Below are 15,274 nucleotides of genomic sequence, written 5' to 3' on the forward strand. Positions count from 1 at the left end.
GTGCCCTGCACGAGAAGGTATTTAGTTCAATTGTAATCCACAGGGACCACATCACATGCTGATTGTTACTGGTTCTTTTTATTCATTTTCCTGCGACTTGTCTTAGAACAGAGGTCAGAAGACTTTCTGTAAAGGCCCAGATAGTAAATATTTTAGATTTTGTGGACCATACAGTCTCTTGCAATTATTTAATTCTGTCATTGTGGCCCCAAAGCACCCCAGACAATATGTCAATAAATGGGCGTGGCTGTGTCCCAATAAAACTATTTCTAAAAGGCAGGAGTGGGCCACACTTGGCCCACAGGGACTGCGTGTGTTAGTCCCTGGTCTAAAGGGTTGCACTGTGGTCTCTTTCTGATTGTCAGTGAGGGTGAGTTCATACAACTGCTGCCCACTTAGATTTTCCCATATGTTAGTTGCTCATTCATATCCTTTGCCCTTTTATCGATGAGTTTCCCAGCTTTCTCTGGTTGATTTGTTGGAGTTTCCTATATATTCTAGGTATTTATTCTTTGTTGGTTTTAGACAGTACAATTAGTTTTGAATCTGCGGCCTGCCTATGGCCTTCCTACTGAATGGAAGTCCTTAATTTTATCATAGTGCTTTCTGGGGGGTCTCGTATATGAGCTCCTTTTCTGCTCTAGGACAGAGATATTCTCCTGCATCTTGTTTGGTGAGCTTTAGCTGTTCTGTTCCTATGTAGGTCTTTAATCCAAAAGGAGTTTATTGTTACATATGGTATGAGGTAGGGATCCGGTTTTATTTTTTCTTTTCCCATGAGTCAGTTTTCCCTGTACCATCTGTGGAACACTCCACGTGATCGTTCAGCATCCATCAGACGCTGAGTTCCCATAAACACAGCGTCCTCTTACGTGATTGCTGTTCTCTTCCGCTGGCTTTTAATCTGCTTCTGCTGTGGTTCCACACAGGTTTTGTTACCATGGCTTTGTAATATGCCTTTATAGCAGTGGGGCGAGTTCAGCTTTTTCAAGGGAAGTCAGAAAGCCAGGCTTTTATGTCGAATATCCTAATATGTTAGTATTGGCACAGGATTTTACTTCATAGAGCACCGTGCTGGCCAAACCAAACTTGTCCAGGGGCTGGTTCCGGCCCGTGGCTGCCAGTTGGCATATGCTCCTGAAAGCTTCCCGTGTGAGCCTGACCTTGCACTTGCATGTCTGTGGGTTCACAGTGCTGGAGAAGAGCGAGTTCAAGGATGAGTCCCAGTACTTCCGTTTCCACGCAGACGAGGAGATGGAGGGAACCAGCAGCAAGAACAAACAGCTTCGCAGCGACTTCAAGCTGGTGGAGAACATTCTGGCCAAGCGCCTGCTGGTAGGAGCAGAGCTGTGCCGCTGCATCTTCCTTCCCAGACCCGCCTGCAGGCCTGGGAACTGGGCAACCTTCAGGTTATGGCTGGAGAAGTTGAGGTCAACTTGGAGTAACCAAGAGTATGGGGGATTCTAGGTGGTGGCTGGCAACGCTGCCCAGAGGCCAGGTTGCTTTACTGGACAGACTACCCTCTTGACAGATGAGATTGGGCTCGCTGGGCTCCTTTTCTTTTCCTTCCCATCTCCCCTTGTCTGCCCCACACCCCAGCCTAGCCTTGTGCAGGGAGGATGTCCTCCTGAGTCCTGCAGGACTCCTCCTGCACACGAAAATCTTGTGTCTTCTGGGCTGTCACCCTGTCCTTGTTGAGTTGCTGTAAATAGCCTTGCAGTTAAGGTAGAACATTTACCAGCCTGTTCAGATGTTTTACCAGCCTAGCCCACCAAATGCTGTTTCTCTCCCCCTGGTGAGCAGCGGCCCCCATCTTAAGGCCTGGCCCACAGCAGGCAACTGGGAGAGAGGCTTGGAGAGGTTAGGTCTCTTGTCATTGCCAGAGTAGAGGCCGAAGTCCACCTGATGGGAAGGCAGCTCCATTAACTTCCTTCCTATAGTACTTATGGGGGCTGCTGTTCCAATTCCCATTTATTGCACAACAAAGCCCTCCAGTACTCCCAATCACACTTAGGATAAATCCAGTCTCTCACCATGGCCTTCAAGACTCGTCTTGCCTCTCCGGCTTCATCTCCTGTGCTCTCCCCTTCTTCGTCCCACCCACCCCAGCCACTCCAGCCACCCTGATCTTCTTTCTTATCCTCCAGTACCTTGGAGCCCGACTCAGGGCCTTTGCACATGCTGTGCCCTCCGCCTGAAGCACTTTTCTCCACCCTTTATAAACTTCTGTTCCTCACTTTATTCAGGTCTCAGCTCAGATATCACCTTCTCTGGCCCGGCTGCCACACCACTTCCTGTCCCTTTAAGTCATCTGTTAATTCAAGCTACATACACTCCCTGCACCACATTCTCTAGTTCTTTGTTTGTAGTCTGTCTCCCCCAGTAGATAGTCAGCTGCACGAGGGCAGGAACCGTCTGTCTTGTTCAGTGCTGTTTCTGGAACAGTAAAGTACCTGGCCCATATAACAGGCAGCAGCTCAGCACATATCTATTGAACGAATAAATGCATTTCCCTGTATCCCCACCACCACTGACCCCCCCGAACCCACCAACCTGCCTGTCATCCTGTGATAGGGAGGGACGGCTCCTCCCTAAACCCCCTTCCTGTCCCCAAGTTCTTGGTGGCCGGATACCTTTGGATCTATTTTATTCATTAAGTCAGTAAGTTGTTATTGAGCACCTACTGTATGCCAGCAGATGGGGAGACAGTGGTGCATAAATAAGGAGGCTCTGTCCTCAGGTTGGGGAGAGGAAGGGGAGACAGGCAATACGTGTGGTCAGCAGCAGGCTGAAGCACGAGCCCAGTGGCGGGTCTTCACGTGACAGATACGTATTGAGCATCTTCTGCGTCCTGGCACCATCTTGCCGCACCCCACCCCCCAGTCTGTACCCTGAGTAGATCTGGGGCACGAAGAGCTGGCAGGATCACGGTTCTCACCATGGGGGCCAAGGTGGGGTTGGCTCCAGGCCCCCCTCCCTGCCTCAGCATCTCTCCTGCCTCGGACCCTCAGATCCTGCCCCAGGAGGACGACTATGGCTTCGACATCGAGGAGAAGAACAAGGCCGTGGTGGTGAAGTCAGTCCAGAGGGGCTCTCTTGCGGAGGTGAGGCCGCTCAGAGGGGCCGCCCTGGCTCGGGCTGGGTGCGGATGGGAAAGTGGGGCATCTCTCCTCGTTTCTTGAGGCAGGCCAGCTCAGAAAGCCCTGGGATGTCAGTGGTCCCTCCTTGTTCATTGCCCTGGTGGGGAAACCGAGGGTGGGGCAGTCTTGTCTGCAGAACCCACGGCTTGGGGCTGCCCTCCCAGCATGTGCCACCGGCTCCCCCTGCTGGCCGTACGGGGTGGTGCATGAAAACGACCCGAGGGTCTGAATCCGCTCCGATTATGGAACAAATATCCGGGGTTGCTGTGACATGGATACAAGGTCTGGAGCAGGACAGCCAAGGATTCAGCCCCGGGTCCTCTCAGCTGTTCCCAGGGGGTGTGCAGGTGGGTGGGAGAGAGGCACCTGCCGCTTTGTCCAGGTGCTCTAGTTGCTTCATCGTAGCGATTAGCAATGTGTACGGCTCCAAGTCCACATGCTGGCCTCAGTGGCAGGAACCGCGGGGCTTCATTTTTCTAATAACATAAGCAGTGAGAAGGAGGTGGTTGTGTCTTGGTTCGGGGTCGATGTCTCTTTGACTTTCCTGGCCAAGCCCTCGTGGTCACAACGTGGCTGCCCCAGGTCCATGCCTTGTGTCCTCACACGGCTGGGCGGGAAGCACTGACAGCTTCTTCTCAGGGGAAAAGCGTCTTTCCCGTTAGCGCCCCCTGTAGGCCTCCCTCCATAGCTCGTTGGCCAGAACGGGTCTCCCCAGCGCCCTAACTGCTTACCACAGAGGGGAGCGGGGCCGCCCTGGGGGGCTCCCGCTGGTTGTGCTTGGTGCCTGGTGCCGGCTCTGTGCTGCCTGAGTGCATTCAAGGCTCCTTAGTGAGGAGGAGAAGGGAGGGGAGGGGCCAGTTACCTGGTGTGCTTGTCTCCCGCCCCACCCCCGCCCAGATGGCCGGCCTGCAGGTGGGGAGGAAGATCTACTCCGTCAACGAGGACCTGGTGTTCCTGCGGCCCTTCGCAGAGGTGGAGTCCATCCTCAGCCAGTCCTTCTGTTCCCGCCGCCCGCTGCGTCTTCTGGTAGCCACCAAGGCCAAAGAGTGAGTGTCCCCCCCGGGTGGGGTGTCTGGTGACCTTCCTCTCGGGTTGAGGAGTTGCCCGAGTCCTAGAGGTGTTGCTGGGGGCCCGAGCCGTCCCGATTCCCCGTGCTTTGGGCTCCTTCTGCAGGCACGTGACACAGTGCTGCTGCCTTTGTTCAGTCGACAGATGTTTGAGTGCCTGTTGTGTGCCCACTGGTGTGTCAGGCTCTGAGGATGCAGCCCCGTCTGGATAGATTCATTTCTACCCTCGTAGATCTCAGTCTGTTTGGAGGGTAGAGCAGGAGACAGACAAATAAAGCAGAAAAGTAAGAGACATGCTGAGCCAGGTAGTTCAGGTAGTAGTGAGTGTGGACCAATATATAAAGCTGGGACAGGAGATGGGCTTTGTGGAGGGGTGGTGGTCAGGGAGATGCCCCTGAGAACTGAGGTGAAGACCTGAAGGAGGTAAGGGAGCGAGTGAAGGGGACTTCTGGAGGAGGAGGGTTCCAGGCAGAGGAAACAGCGAGTGCAAAGGCCCTGGGGTGGAACTGTGGCTGGTGTGTTTGAAGAACAATGAGGAAGCTGATGGGGCTGGAAGAGAGTGAATGAGAAAGAGGGGTGGGCAATGAGGTCAGCCAGGCCCTATAGGGCCTGTGCCCACGGTAAGGACCATGGAGCTACTGGAAGGTTCTGAGCAGAGGGGCGGCATGATCTGATGTAGGTTCTGGCCGAATCTCTCTGGCTGCAGGTGGAGAAGAGATTGTCAGGGGCAGAGGTAGAAGCAGGGGGAGTGGTAAGGAGGCTGGTGGCCCAGCCCCGCATGGCAATGGTGGGGTGGAGAGAAGTGGTCGGGTACCAGATATAGGTACAGGGAGAAGCATTTTCTATTTCATAACCTGTGGATTTGGTTTTCACTTCTCCCTTCTATTTAAGGCAGATGCTCCCGGTTTTCTATTGCTGAGGGTGATGGAAAGTTTTAAATAGGATTATTTCAGTAAAAAGACGTGTCAATTTAAGGAAAATGATTGATAGTTTGGTTGGTATTTAGAAGTGGCAGAAATCACCAAGGTGGAACGTTCCTGCTCCAGAAATACCTGGTGTTTGAGAACAGGCTCTCAGGACGGCCTTATCTGGCAGGTGGGGACGATCCAAGGCCCAATGTAGGGGGTACGCCCTTGGTAGGGAAGCTCCTGGATTAATGACACCTGCTGTATGACCCTGGGAAGGTGTTGCCCACTCTGCCCTGGTGACCCACCGCAGAATGGCCAACACCTGGGCTTTCAAATCATGCTCTCTGGGGGACACGTGGGCATTTTTCTAGAGTCAGCACCAAGATGTGCTGGGTCACTTGTCACTCTCCCAAATCTGTGATTATTGAATAAAATGTTCACTGGCCAAGGTGCTGGTCTGGCTGCCACAAGGCCTCCTCTCACCAAGAGAATGATGGAGAAGGGGTAGGAGGGTGAGTGGGAATTTCTGTGCATGGACTGAATCTCCAAGGGTGGGCCAGCTGGTTCTGATCAATCAAAGATCCTGCTGCCGTGGGCTTTGGTTAGACGAGGTTTCTCTATACATTTGGACAGCGTGGTGCTACTGCTGTTTGGGGTTTGATTTCCCAAAAGCCTGGGGGGCAGGGGCTCCCGGGGTGACCCCCTGGGCTGTCGGGAGCGGTACTGCTTTACCTTATGGCTGCTTTTGCTTGGTGCAGAATCATCAAAGTCCCCGATCGTCCAGAGGCTCTGTGCTTCCAGATCCGTGGAGCTGCCCCGCCGTACGTCTATGCTGTGGGGAGAGGTGAGCGGGAGCCTAAGAGGTGGAGAGGGGAGCTTTGGGAGATGGGTTTGTGTGTGTGTGGAAGGAGTTCAGAGGCCCCCAAACCATTACCTCCAGGCCTGTGCTTCTTAGTGCACCATTAGCACTTACCTTTGCCTGAAGCCAAGGCTTGCAAACTCCTGTGGAGGGGGGTCAGGCAGTTACAAATGGGCAACTAAAATGAAGGCACTAGGGAGTGGCGAGGACTATGGCAAAGTGAGAAAAATACATGTTCACTCGAAAAGGGGCAGTTTTTCTTCAGCTGAAGCTCATTATTGCCAGGCAGGAATGTGGACCTCCTCCGGCCATATTTGGTTTTTTTTTTTTAAAGAAACCAGAAATAGGAATTTGGCCACACTTCTGTGGCCAGATAGATCCAGGCCATAGGCCAGCAGTTTGAGACCTCTGATTTCTTATTGCCTTCTCCTTGTGTGCTGTTTAAGAGGTTACTCTGTCCAGGAGATGAAACCAGATTGACCTGAGATACGGGATTCCCAGCCCTCTTTGCATCTGAGGGCCCCGTTTTTAAAGTTTAAACGTTCATTGCCCACTCTTGGGGTCATAGTTGTACTTTTAATATGTATTGATTGAAAATGCATGTCACGATAGAAAGCTACGGAGAATTTGTTAATATCTTCAAGTAGGTTTTAATTTCATTTATCCCTAAAGCAGTCGTTCTCAACTGGGGGCAGTTTCACTCTCCAGAGACATCTGACAATGTCTGGAGACATCTTTGGTTGTTATAACTTGGGGTGCGGGTGCTACTGGCATCTCATGGGTAGAGACCAGGGATGGCACTGGACATCCTCCAGTGCCCAGGACAGCTCCCCACAGCAGAGAATTATGCAGCCCAGAATGTCAGTAGTGTTGAGGTGAGAAACCCTGCCTTAGAGCAGAATAGGTGTTTATAGGCAAACTAGGCAAAAACAGTAAGACCGCTGACATTTCTTGAGTCCTTACTAAGAGCCAGGTACGGGGCTAAATGTTTAACATGTTTCAACTCACCGAATCTCTCAAGAACCCTATGAGTAGATATTATTAGTGTCTTCATTTTACAGATGAGGCAGCCAAGGCACAGAGAGGTTATGGAACTTGCCTGAGGTCCCACAGTTGGTCAATGACAGAGCCAGAATTTGAACCCGGGCTCCTGGGGTCCAGGCCTGTACTTGTCCCCATCACACCACGCAGGCCTGATTTTTTCCTGTGTACAAAGCTTGACATTCACTTGCATTTCTAGACCCTTCATATTAACCACACAAAACCCTGGGGTCCAAGCCCTGCAGTTTGGGAGTTGTGGTATAGCTGAGAAAACATGCCCTTAGAGTCTGGTAGACCTGGGTTCGAAACCTGCCTTATCCTAGGCACGTGACCTTGAGAGAGTCACTTTGCCTCTCCGAGCCTCTGTCTCCCTGTCTGCAAAACGGGGCTGATCCCGGCCCCAGTATCATGGGTTGTAGTGGGACTTTAAAGGAGATGAAGCTCTAGAGTGAAACGTTTCTGGATTCAAGTCCATTCTCCCTTGCTGCGTGACCTCGGGCTAGCTGCTGCTTCTCTGAACCTCAGTCTCTTCTTCTGCAAAATGGGAATGCCAGTCCCTGTCCTGCCCACTGGCATGGGGTGGAGAGTGGCTGCAGGGTGCGGGGGATGGAGGTGGCGTTTGGGGGAGTTGGGGTGGTGGGTGGGGTGGGTGACAGGTTCATCTGGTTACTTGCCCTTGCCTGGCACTGCCCCAGGCTCTCTTCGCCTGGCATCCAGCCTCGAGCACTCTTGTCCCCCTTAGGCTCTGAGGCCGTGGCCGCAGGCCTCTGTGCCGGCCAGTGCATTCTGAAGGTCAATGGCAACAACGTGATGAACGATGGAGCCCCAGAGGTCCTGGAGCACTTCCAGGCTTTCCGGAGCCACCGAGAAGAGGCCCTGGTGAGCCCCCCGGCAGCTAAGGGGATGGGGAAGCCCTGCTCATTGGCGTAGGGGCTGAGGACCACGTTCCCTTCTCTGGGGAAAAGCCTGAAGGCACCACAGCATTTTGGGTGGGGTGGGGTGGGGTGGGGCTGCCTACCTGGCAGGGCTGAGCTGGGCTTGGGCTCTAGGACCTCTCTGCTTCCTAAACCTCATGGCCTTGGTTTTCATAGCTGTGAAACGGGTGTGATAAGACCCTCTTTTCTTACCACATGGGCACGTTGGGCAAATAATCACGTCAGTGGTAAAAAATTGATGTTATACTTGGGTTGGGGCCTAGAGTTCTGTGGAGGGTGATCCTAATTCATTGGTTCATTTAATAAGTGTTTATTGAGCACCTGCTGTGTGCCTGGCATGTCTCGAGGCCCTGGGGCCACGGGAGAGACAAGGTTTCTGCTCCCATGGAGCTGACTTACATTTCCTAAGGCTCCTCCTTCCCTGGCTTCTGTGTGGAGCATAGACTATAGACAGTGAGGGCTGAATGTGACTGCAGGTCCCTCAGGAAGGTTCCAGAGTGAAGTCTGGGAATGCTCTCTGAAGGTGGTGTTGCCGACAGGCTAAAAGCCTGAGCTTTGGAATTAGGGAACAGTGTGCACCTCGGCCCCTTCCCTTCCTCCCTGGGCTCCTGGCGTCGTGGCCGCCCCTCTTACTCTGCTCCCTGCACAGGGCCTGTACCAGTGGGTCTACCACACCCACGAGGATGCCCAGGAGGCCCGGGAGGCCCCCAGCGAGGACCCTAGTGGCGAGGGGGCCCGAGAGGAAGACCAGTCCAACTCAGGTAACAGGACAGGTGGGCCGTGTGACGGAGGTGCCAGTAGGGACTGGGTCCTCCTCTGTGTGCACAGCCCTCCCGATCCCATCCAGCCCATCTCGACGCCATGGGTTCTGTGTTAGTCTCTGACTGCTGCCGTAACAAAGTACCGCAAACCTGGTGGTGTAAAACAACACACACTGGGGGCTTCCCCGGTGGCGCAGTGGTTGAGAGTCCGCCTGCCGATGCAGGGGACGCGGGTTCGTGCCCCGGTCCGGGAGGATCCCATATGCCGCGGAGCGGCTGGGCCCGTGAGCCACGGCCGCTGAGCCTGCGCGTCCGGAGCCTGTGCTCCGCGGCGGGAGAGGCCACAACAGTGAGAGGCCCGCGTACCGCAAAAAAAAAAAAACCAAACAACACACATTTGTTATGTTACAGTTCTGGAGGTCAGGAGTCTGAAGTGAGACTCACCAGGCTATAGTCAGGGTGTCAGCAGGGCTGCTTCCGTTCTGTGGCTCTATGGGAGAATCCATTCACTTGCCTGTTTCAGGTTCTAGAAGCTTGGCTCGTGGCCCCCTTCCTCCATCTTCAGAGCCAGCAGTGTTGGCCTGCGTCCTTCTCACACTGCCACCTCCCTAATTCTAACTCTCCTGACTCCACCTTCCCCATTTAAGAACCCTTGTGATTACACTGGGTTCACCTGGATCACCTGGAATAATCTTACTGTAAAGTCAGCTGATTAGCAACTCTATTTCCAGCTGCAACCCCAATTCCTCCTTGCCGGGTAACATAGCGTACGCACAGGGCCCAGGGATGGGATGTGGGTATTTTTTTAGGGGTTGTTATTCTTTTTCTTTTAATATTTTGTTGCAGTGTTTTGTTTTGTTTTGTTTTATAAATTTATTTATTTTATTTTTGGCTGCGTTGGGTCTTCATTGCTGCGCGCGGGCTTTCTCTAGTTGCGGCGAGTGGGGGCTACTCTTTGTCGCAGTGCGCGGGCTTCTCATTGCGGTGGCTTCTCTTGTTGCGGAGCGTGGGCTCTAGGCACGCGGGCTTCAGTAGTTGTGGCTCGTGGACTCTAGAGTGCAGGCTCAGTAGTTGTGGTACACGGACTTAGTTGCTCCACAGCATGTGGGATCTTCCTGGACCAGGGCTCGAACCCATGTCCCCTGCATTGGCAGGCAGATTCTTAACCACTGCGCCACCAGGGAAGCCCCAGGGGCTGTTATTCTGTCCACCACGGGCTCCCATGTTTTTCTCTCTGCCCAGCCTCAGCCCTGGACCCCCAGACCTGTCATTCTACCTGACATCCCCGGATGTCTAACAGGCATCATGGCCAAAATTGAACTCCTGAACTTCCTCTGAAGCTTGTTCCTCCCCTCAGGGTCCCCTCTCCATCCTTCCAGATTCTCAGGCCCCAAACTCAGAGTTCTCCTTGACTGTTCTTTCTCCTGTATCCTGCCACCTTGCTTCCAGCATCCAGGCTCATTGCCTGTACCTTCCCCTTGCAACCAGAATCACCACCTCCATCGCTGCCTCGTCCGAGCCACCATCATTTCTCACCAGGACTATTGTAATGGCCTGCTCACTCTTCTCCCTGCCCTGCCTTACCTCTCCTCCTGTAGGCTAGTCTCAAAAAATAGAACAGAACCTTCCAGTGGCTTCCACCCTATGCAGGGCAAAGACCAAGTCCTTGTCATGGTCTTCCAGGCCCAGCCTTGCTTCCCAGCCTCACCTCTCATCACTTTCCCACTTGCCCTCACTGCTCCATCCACTCCAGCCTCTTGTTCTTAAATACCAAATGGACTCCTGCCCCAGGACCTTTGCACTTGCAGTTCCCTCCGCCTGGAATGCTCTTCCCCTGAGTACTTCTTACCCATGCTCCTCACCTCACTCAGCTCTCTGCTCAAATGTCACCTCCTCAGAGAGGCCACCTTGAGTGCTGTAATTAAATAAGCCCTTTCTGTCCCTCAGTGTCTCCTTATCCTGTTTTATTTTTCTTCACCATGTGCATTACTTGACATATATCATACAGTTATTTATTGCTTTTCTCTGTTTTCCCCACTAGCGTAAGCTCCCCGAGGGCAGGGATTTTGTTTGTTTTATTCCTTGCTGGATGCTCCGAGCCTTGAACTGTGCCTGGCGCATCGTAGGCACTGAGTGAATACTTGTAGTTTGAATAATAGCCCCTCCTCTCCGGTTGCTTCTCTGGACTCTGCCCCGTACTTCTGCTGGGCTGGGGGTGGGGGCAGATGCCATGGGTAGACCAGGGGCTTGGGTGCCTCTGTGTCCAATAGCTCTGGGCTCCTGGCTGGTGACTTTGGGGTCAGAAAAGAACCAGGGTTTATGGGGTTGGCTGGGAAGCTATCCTGCACTGCTGAAACACCCACAGCCTGGCAGAGGGGTCCTAAAGGGGACAGGCTGATGGGGAGGGGGGAGAGGCCAGCTGGCAGGTGTGTGCTCAGTTTGTGCCCCTCTGAGAGGAATGGGCTGTGGGCCTCCTTCCTCAACACGTGGGCGACCCCTGATGATGACCGTAAACCACGCTGAGAGGAGTTGGTGGTTTCTACTCTTCTGTTCAACAAGTAGAAGCACCTACTACGTGCCAGGTTCTGTTCTAGGAGCTGGGAGACACGAGTGAGCAAGGCAGACAGGGTCCCTGCCCTCAGGACACGGATGTGAGGGGAGCCGGACAGTGAACAACAGAACAAAAAACCTGACAAGTGGTGACACAGTATGAGGGTGAGGGGAGAAAGAGTGATGGGGTGTGTGTTGAGAGGTCCTCTTTGGAGCTGGTGGGGAGGAAGGCAGTTCACGCCAATGAAGTGTCTACTTTCTCCTTAGATACATCACTGCCTAGCTGTGTGGCTCTGAGGAGTCACAGCCTCTCTGGGCCCATATTAATCAGGACTGAAACTGAGCTACATAAAAACACGGGCTCAGCAAACTAAGATGTCTGAGGAGGGTCAGCAAGCTTCAGGTCTCGCTCAGTCCAGCACTTTATATAGTGAAGAGGCTCTTGCTTTTTCTCCAGTTCTCAGCTCTGCTCCCTCTGTGTTGGTCTCCCTCTTACATGCTGTTTTTCCCACCTGGTGGCTCTAGTGACTTGGGATCCAGTTGAAAAAGAGAATGTCTCCTTCTCTTTGCAGATGCAACAGAAGTGCCAGACTTTACTCTCATTGACTCAGCTTGGGTCACGTGCTCACTCCTGAACCAATCACTATGAACAGAGGAAATCAAACATGCTGATTGGCCAGGCCTTTGCCTCTGGGGGAGGGTGTGGTTGGGGGGAGCCCTTTTCTGAGCCACATAGACTGAGAAAGGGGCTCAAGGGTAGATTCCTAGAAGGACAATCTTCTAGAACAAGAGGTGAACGATAGCAGGCTGGCAAAAATGAACAGAGCTGCAGCACTTTAGTCCCCCCATCCGTCCAACACAAGCCATCTGCGGTGCTGGGTCAGGAGGCTGGCTTGGTGTGGGGTGGTGCCCCCTCCTCAGGGTTGCCTGTCCCTCTGGCTTCCAGCCTTCCCCCTGCTGTCCCTGGGTCCCCAGCTGAGCCTGCACGAGGACAGCCCTGTGGTCAGCCTGACGGTGGACAACGTGCACCTGGAGCATGGCGTGGTGTACGAGTACGTGAGCACAGCGGGCATCAAGTGTCACGTGCTGGAGAAGATCGTGGAGCCCCGTGGCTGCTTCGGCCTCACTGCCAAGGTCTTGCTGGGTGCTGCCCTGCCCTGGGGGGTGGGGCAGCCTGATTCCCATGTCCTCAGAGTTAGCCTGGAGCCCTGCATCCTAGGTCCTCCCCCTCCACTCGGTAGCTGTGGGGCTTAGGAGACTGACTTGTTATCTCTTAGCCTCAGTTTACTTATCTGCTAAATGGGCCAGTAATAGAGCTGACCTCACACACGTATTATGAGGCATATAGTAGTCACCCCAGATAAACCCATTAAGACCCTCCCAGGTGCACAGTGAGTGCTCAGTAGCTGTTAATATTTCTGCAGATCCTTGAGGCCTTTGCCACCGATGACAGTGTCTTTGTGCAGAACTGTGGGCGGCTTATGGCCCTGAGCAACAACATAAGGACCATGTCCCACTATGAGTTCCGCAACATCTGTGACACCAAGCTGGAGAGCATCGGCCAGAGGATCGCCTTGTACCAGGAGGTGCCTGCACCCTACAGGGTCTCAACTTGGGGTATTTTGGTTGTAAAAGTCAAAACCCAACCCAGTTTAGCTTAAACAGGAGAATTTATTGGTTTATATTACTGAAGCGTCCAGAGGTGAACTTCAGGCATGGTTGTATCCAGGCACTCAAACATCACGCTATTACAAGAACAGGGCCTCTCTCTTTCTCTTGACTTTATTTTTCTGTCTTGGCTTTGCTCTCAGGCAGTTCCTTTTCATGTGGTGACAACATGGCCCCCAATGGCTCTAGCCTTAGCAACCCCAGTAGAAAAGGAACTCGAAGAGAGCTTTTGTTGACTTGGCTTGGGTCCCTTGCCTAGGCCTGTACCAGTCTCTGCAAGGATGGGGAGGTAGCCTTACCTGAACCTCACGGACTGTGGGTCAGGGAGAGATGTTCCTCAAGGACAGCTCAGGTAAAATGGAGAAATGAACGTGGGTAGGTACTTGGAGGCCTCACATTTCTCCAGGCCTTCCCTGAAATCTGGGTCCAGTAAAAGGCACTGCAGGGGAATTTACTTTTCCATTTGGAGCTATTGACATTTTGTCCAATTTTGGATTGTCTGACCTAGGCCAGGATAAAGTGGGTACTGGTGGTGGGCCAGGATTTCCAGACCCCTGTATCACGGCTCCACGTCCCCCACCTTTCTCAGTTTGCAGCTCAGCTAAAGAGCAGGGTCAGCCCGCCCTTCAAACAAGCACCCCTGGAACCCCATCCTCTGTGTGGCCTGGACTTTTGCCCCACCAATTGCCACGTCAACCTCATGGAAGTGTCCTACCCCAAGACTACTCCCTCGGTTGGCAGGTCCTTCAGCATCCGCTTTGGTCGCAAACCCTCCCTCATCGGCCTTGACCCAGAGCAAGGTAACTGTGTGTGTCTGTCAAAAACTGTGTCCAGATCTCACACTACAGATACTTAAACAGAAGTATGTCTGAAGGCCAGCAGTCCAGAGCTGGATTGATAGCTCCACGGTCATCAGGGATCCAGGCTCCTTCTATCTTTCTGTGCCACCATCTCTAGATGTTGCTTTTATCCTGAAGGATGCCTCATGGTATATAGAATGGCTGCTGGAGGACCAGCCATCATGTCTACATTCCAGGCAGGAAAAAGATCACAGTAGTTAAAAGTATATTAGCACCAAACCGAAACTTTCTTACTGAAGTAATTCAATGTATTAAAAGAATATTTAAAAGAGAAATATTTCTCATTCATTGGGATCCTTAAAATGAATTTGTATACCTCTGTCTAAGGGGCTTGTGGGTGTCTGGGGGCTGTTTCCAAGTGAACTCTCCCTCCCTCCACTGTAGGTCACCTGAACCCCATGTCCTACACCCAACACTGCATCACCACCATGGCTGCCCCATCCTGGAAGTGCCTACCTGCTGCGGATGGGGACCCCCAAAGCCAGGGTCCCAACGACAGCAGCTTTGGGTCAGCCAATGGAACCCTTGGCCAGGAGCACCGGGGTTTGAGCTTCCTACTCAAGCAGGAGGACCGTGAGATCCAGGATGCCTACCTGCAGCTCTTTACCAGACTGGATGTGGCCCTGAAGGAGATGAAGCAATATGTTACCCAGATCAACAGGTGAGCCCTGGGCCCAGGAGAGAATGGCCCGAGTGTCAGGGTCAGGATTTCTCAACATCAGCGGCATCAACATTTTGGGTAGGATCATTCTTCGGAGTTGGGAGCTGTCCTGTACATTATAGGCTATTAGTGGTATCCCTGCCTTCTACCCACTAGATGCCAGTAGCACCCCCTTCCCCAGTTGTGACAATCACACATGTCTTCAGACATTGTCAAATGCCCTCTGGGGGGCAAAATCACCCCTGATTGAGAACCACTGATCTAATGAAAGGATGGATGTAGACAGCATCATCAGTAGAAGCTAAAACTATTTGTTGAGAGGTTTGGGGGGAACTTTATCATTTTAATGTTGCAGAAAGAGAGACGGCTAGACGTGATGTCCCTTTTGGTGCGAAGCAGCAGGACACACGCACCGCATCACCTACAAAACGTTCTTGCAGCACAGGTCGCACCATTCTCTGATCAAAGTTCTAGGTCTCACTACTCAGCTGGAGGACTGGGTTTTAAGGGAGGATGAAATGCCACCTCAGGGACGCAGTTGGCTAAATTCAGAGGGTGGGTGATTCTAGATGACAAATGACCCAGTTTCTTTAACAAATAAATGATTGGAGGGGAAGCCGGTACAGGGAGGCGGGGGAGGAGGAACTGTTAGGGAAGAGACTTGAGAGACACATCAACCGAATACAGTGTCTGGACCTGGTTCGGGTTCTGTTTCTAACATACCATCTGTGAGAAGACACTTTGGGGAGCATCAGGGATCCCGTGGTCTGGGAACTAGATGGTATTATGGAATGATTGATTTAGTTAGGTGTGGTAACAGTGAC

The 15,274-nt window shown here is 52.8% G+C and overlaps 1 protein-coding gene across 1 annotated transcript in view; it reads left to right on the forward strand.

The window, feature by feature from the left end:
* PREX1 (phosphatidylinositol-3,4,5-trisphosphate dependent Rac exchange factor 1) overlaps positions 1 to 15,274 on the forward strand; it is a 197,622-nt gene that overhangs the window by 160,206 nt on the left and 22,142 nt on the right. The window contains exons 16-25 of the mRNA XM_060123573.1: positions 1,193 to 1,335; positions 3,012 to 3,104; positions 4,038 to 4,186; positions 5,874 to 5,959; positions 7,758 to 7,894; positions 8,600 to 8,711; positions 12,208 to 12,395; positions 12,686 to 12,847; positions 13,519 to 13,729; positions 14,174 to 14,450. Coding sequence (XP_059979556.1) covers positions 1,193 to 1,335; positions 3,012 to 3,104; positions 4,038 to 4,186; positions 5,874 to 5,959; positions 7,758 to 7,894; positions 8,600 to 8,711; positions 12,208 to 12,395; positions 12,686 to 12,847; positions 13,519 to 13,729; positions 14,174 to 14,450 — 1,558 coding nt within the window. The remainder of the gene's footprint in view (positions 1 to 1,192; positions 1,336 to 3,011; positions 3,105 to 4,037; positions 4,187 to 5,873; positions 5,960 to 7,757; positions 7,895 to 8,599; positions 8,712 to 12,207; positions 12,396 to 12,685; positions 12,848 to 13,518; positions 13,730 to 14,173; positions 14,451 to 15,274) is intronic.

The sequence above is a fragment of the Lagenorhynchus albirostris genome, chromosome 15 (genome assembly GCF_949774975.1).
Source record: "Lagenorhynchus albirostris chromosome 15, mLagAlb1.1, whole genome shotgun sequence".
NCBI classification, from domain to species: domain Eukaryota; kingdom Metazoa; phylum Chordata; class Mammalia; order Artiodactyla; family Delphinidae; genus Lagenorhynchus; species Lagenorhynchus albirostris.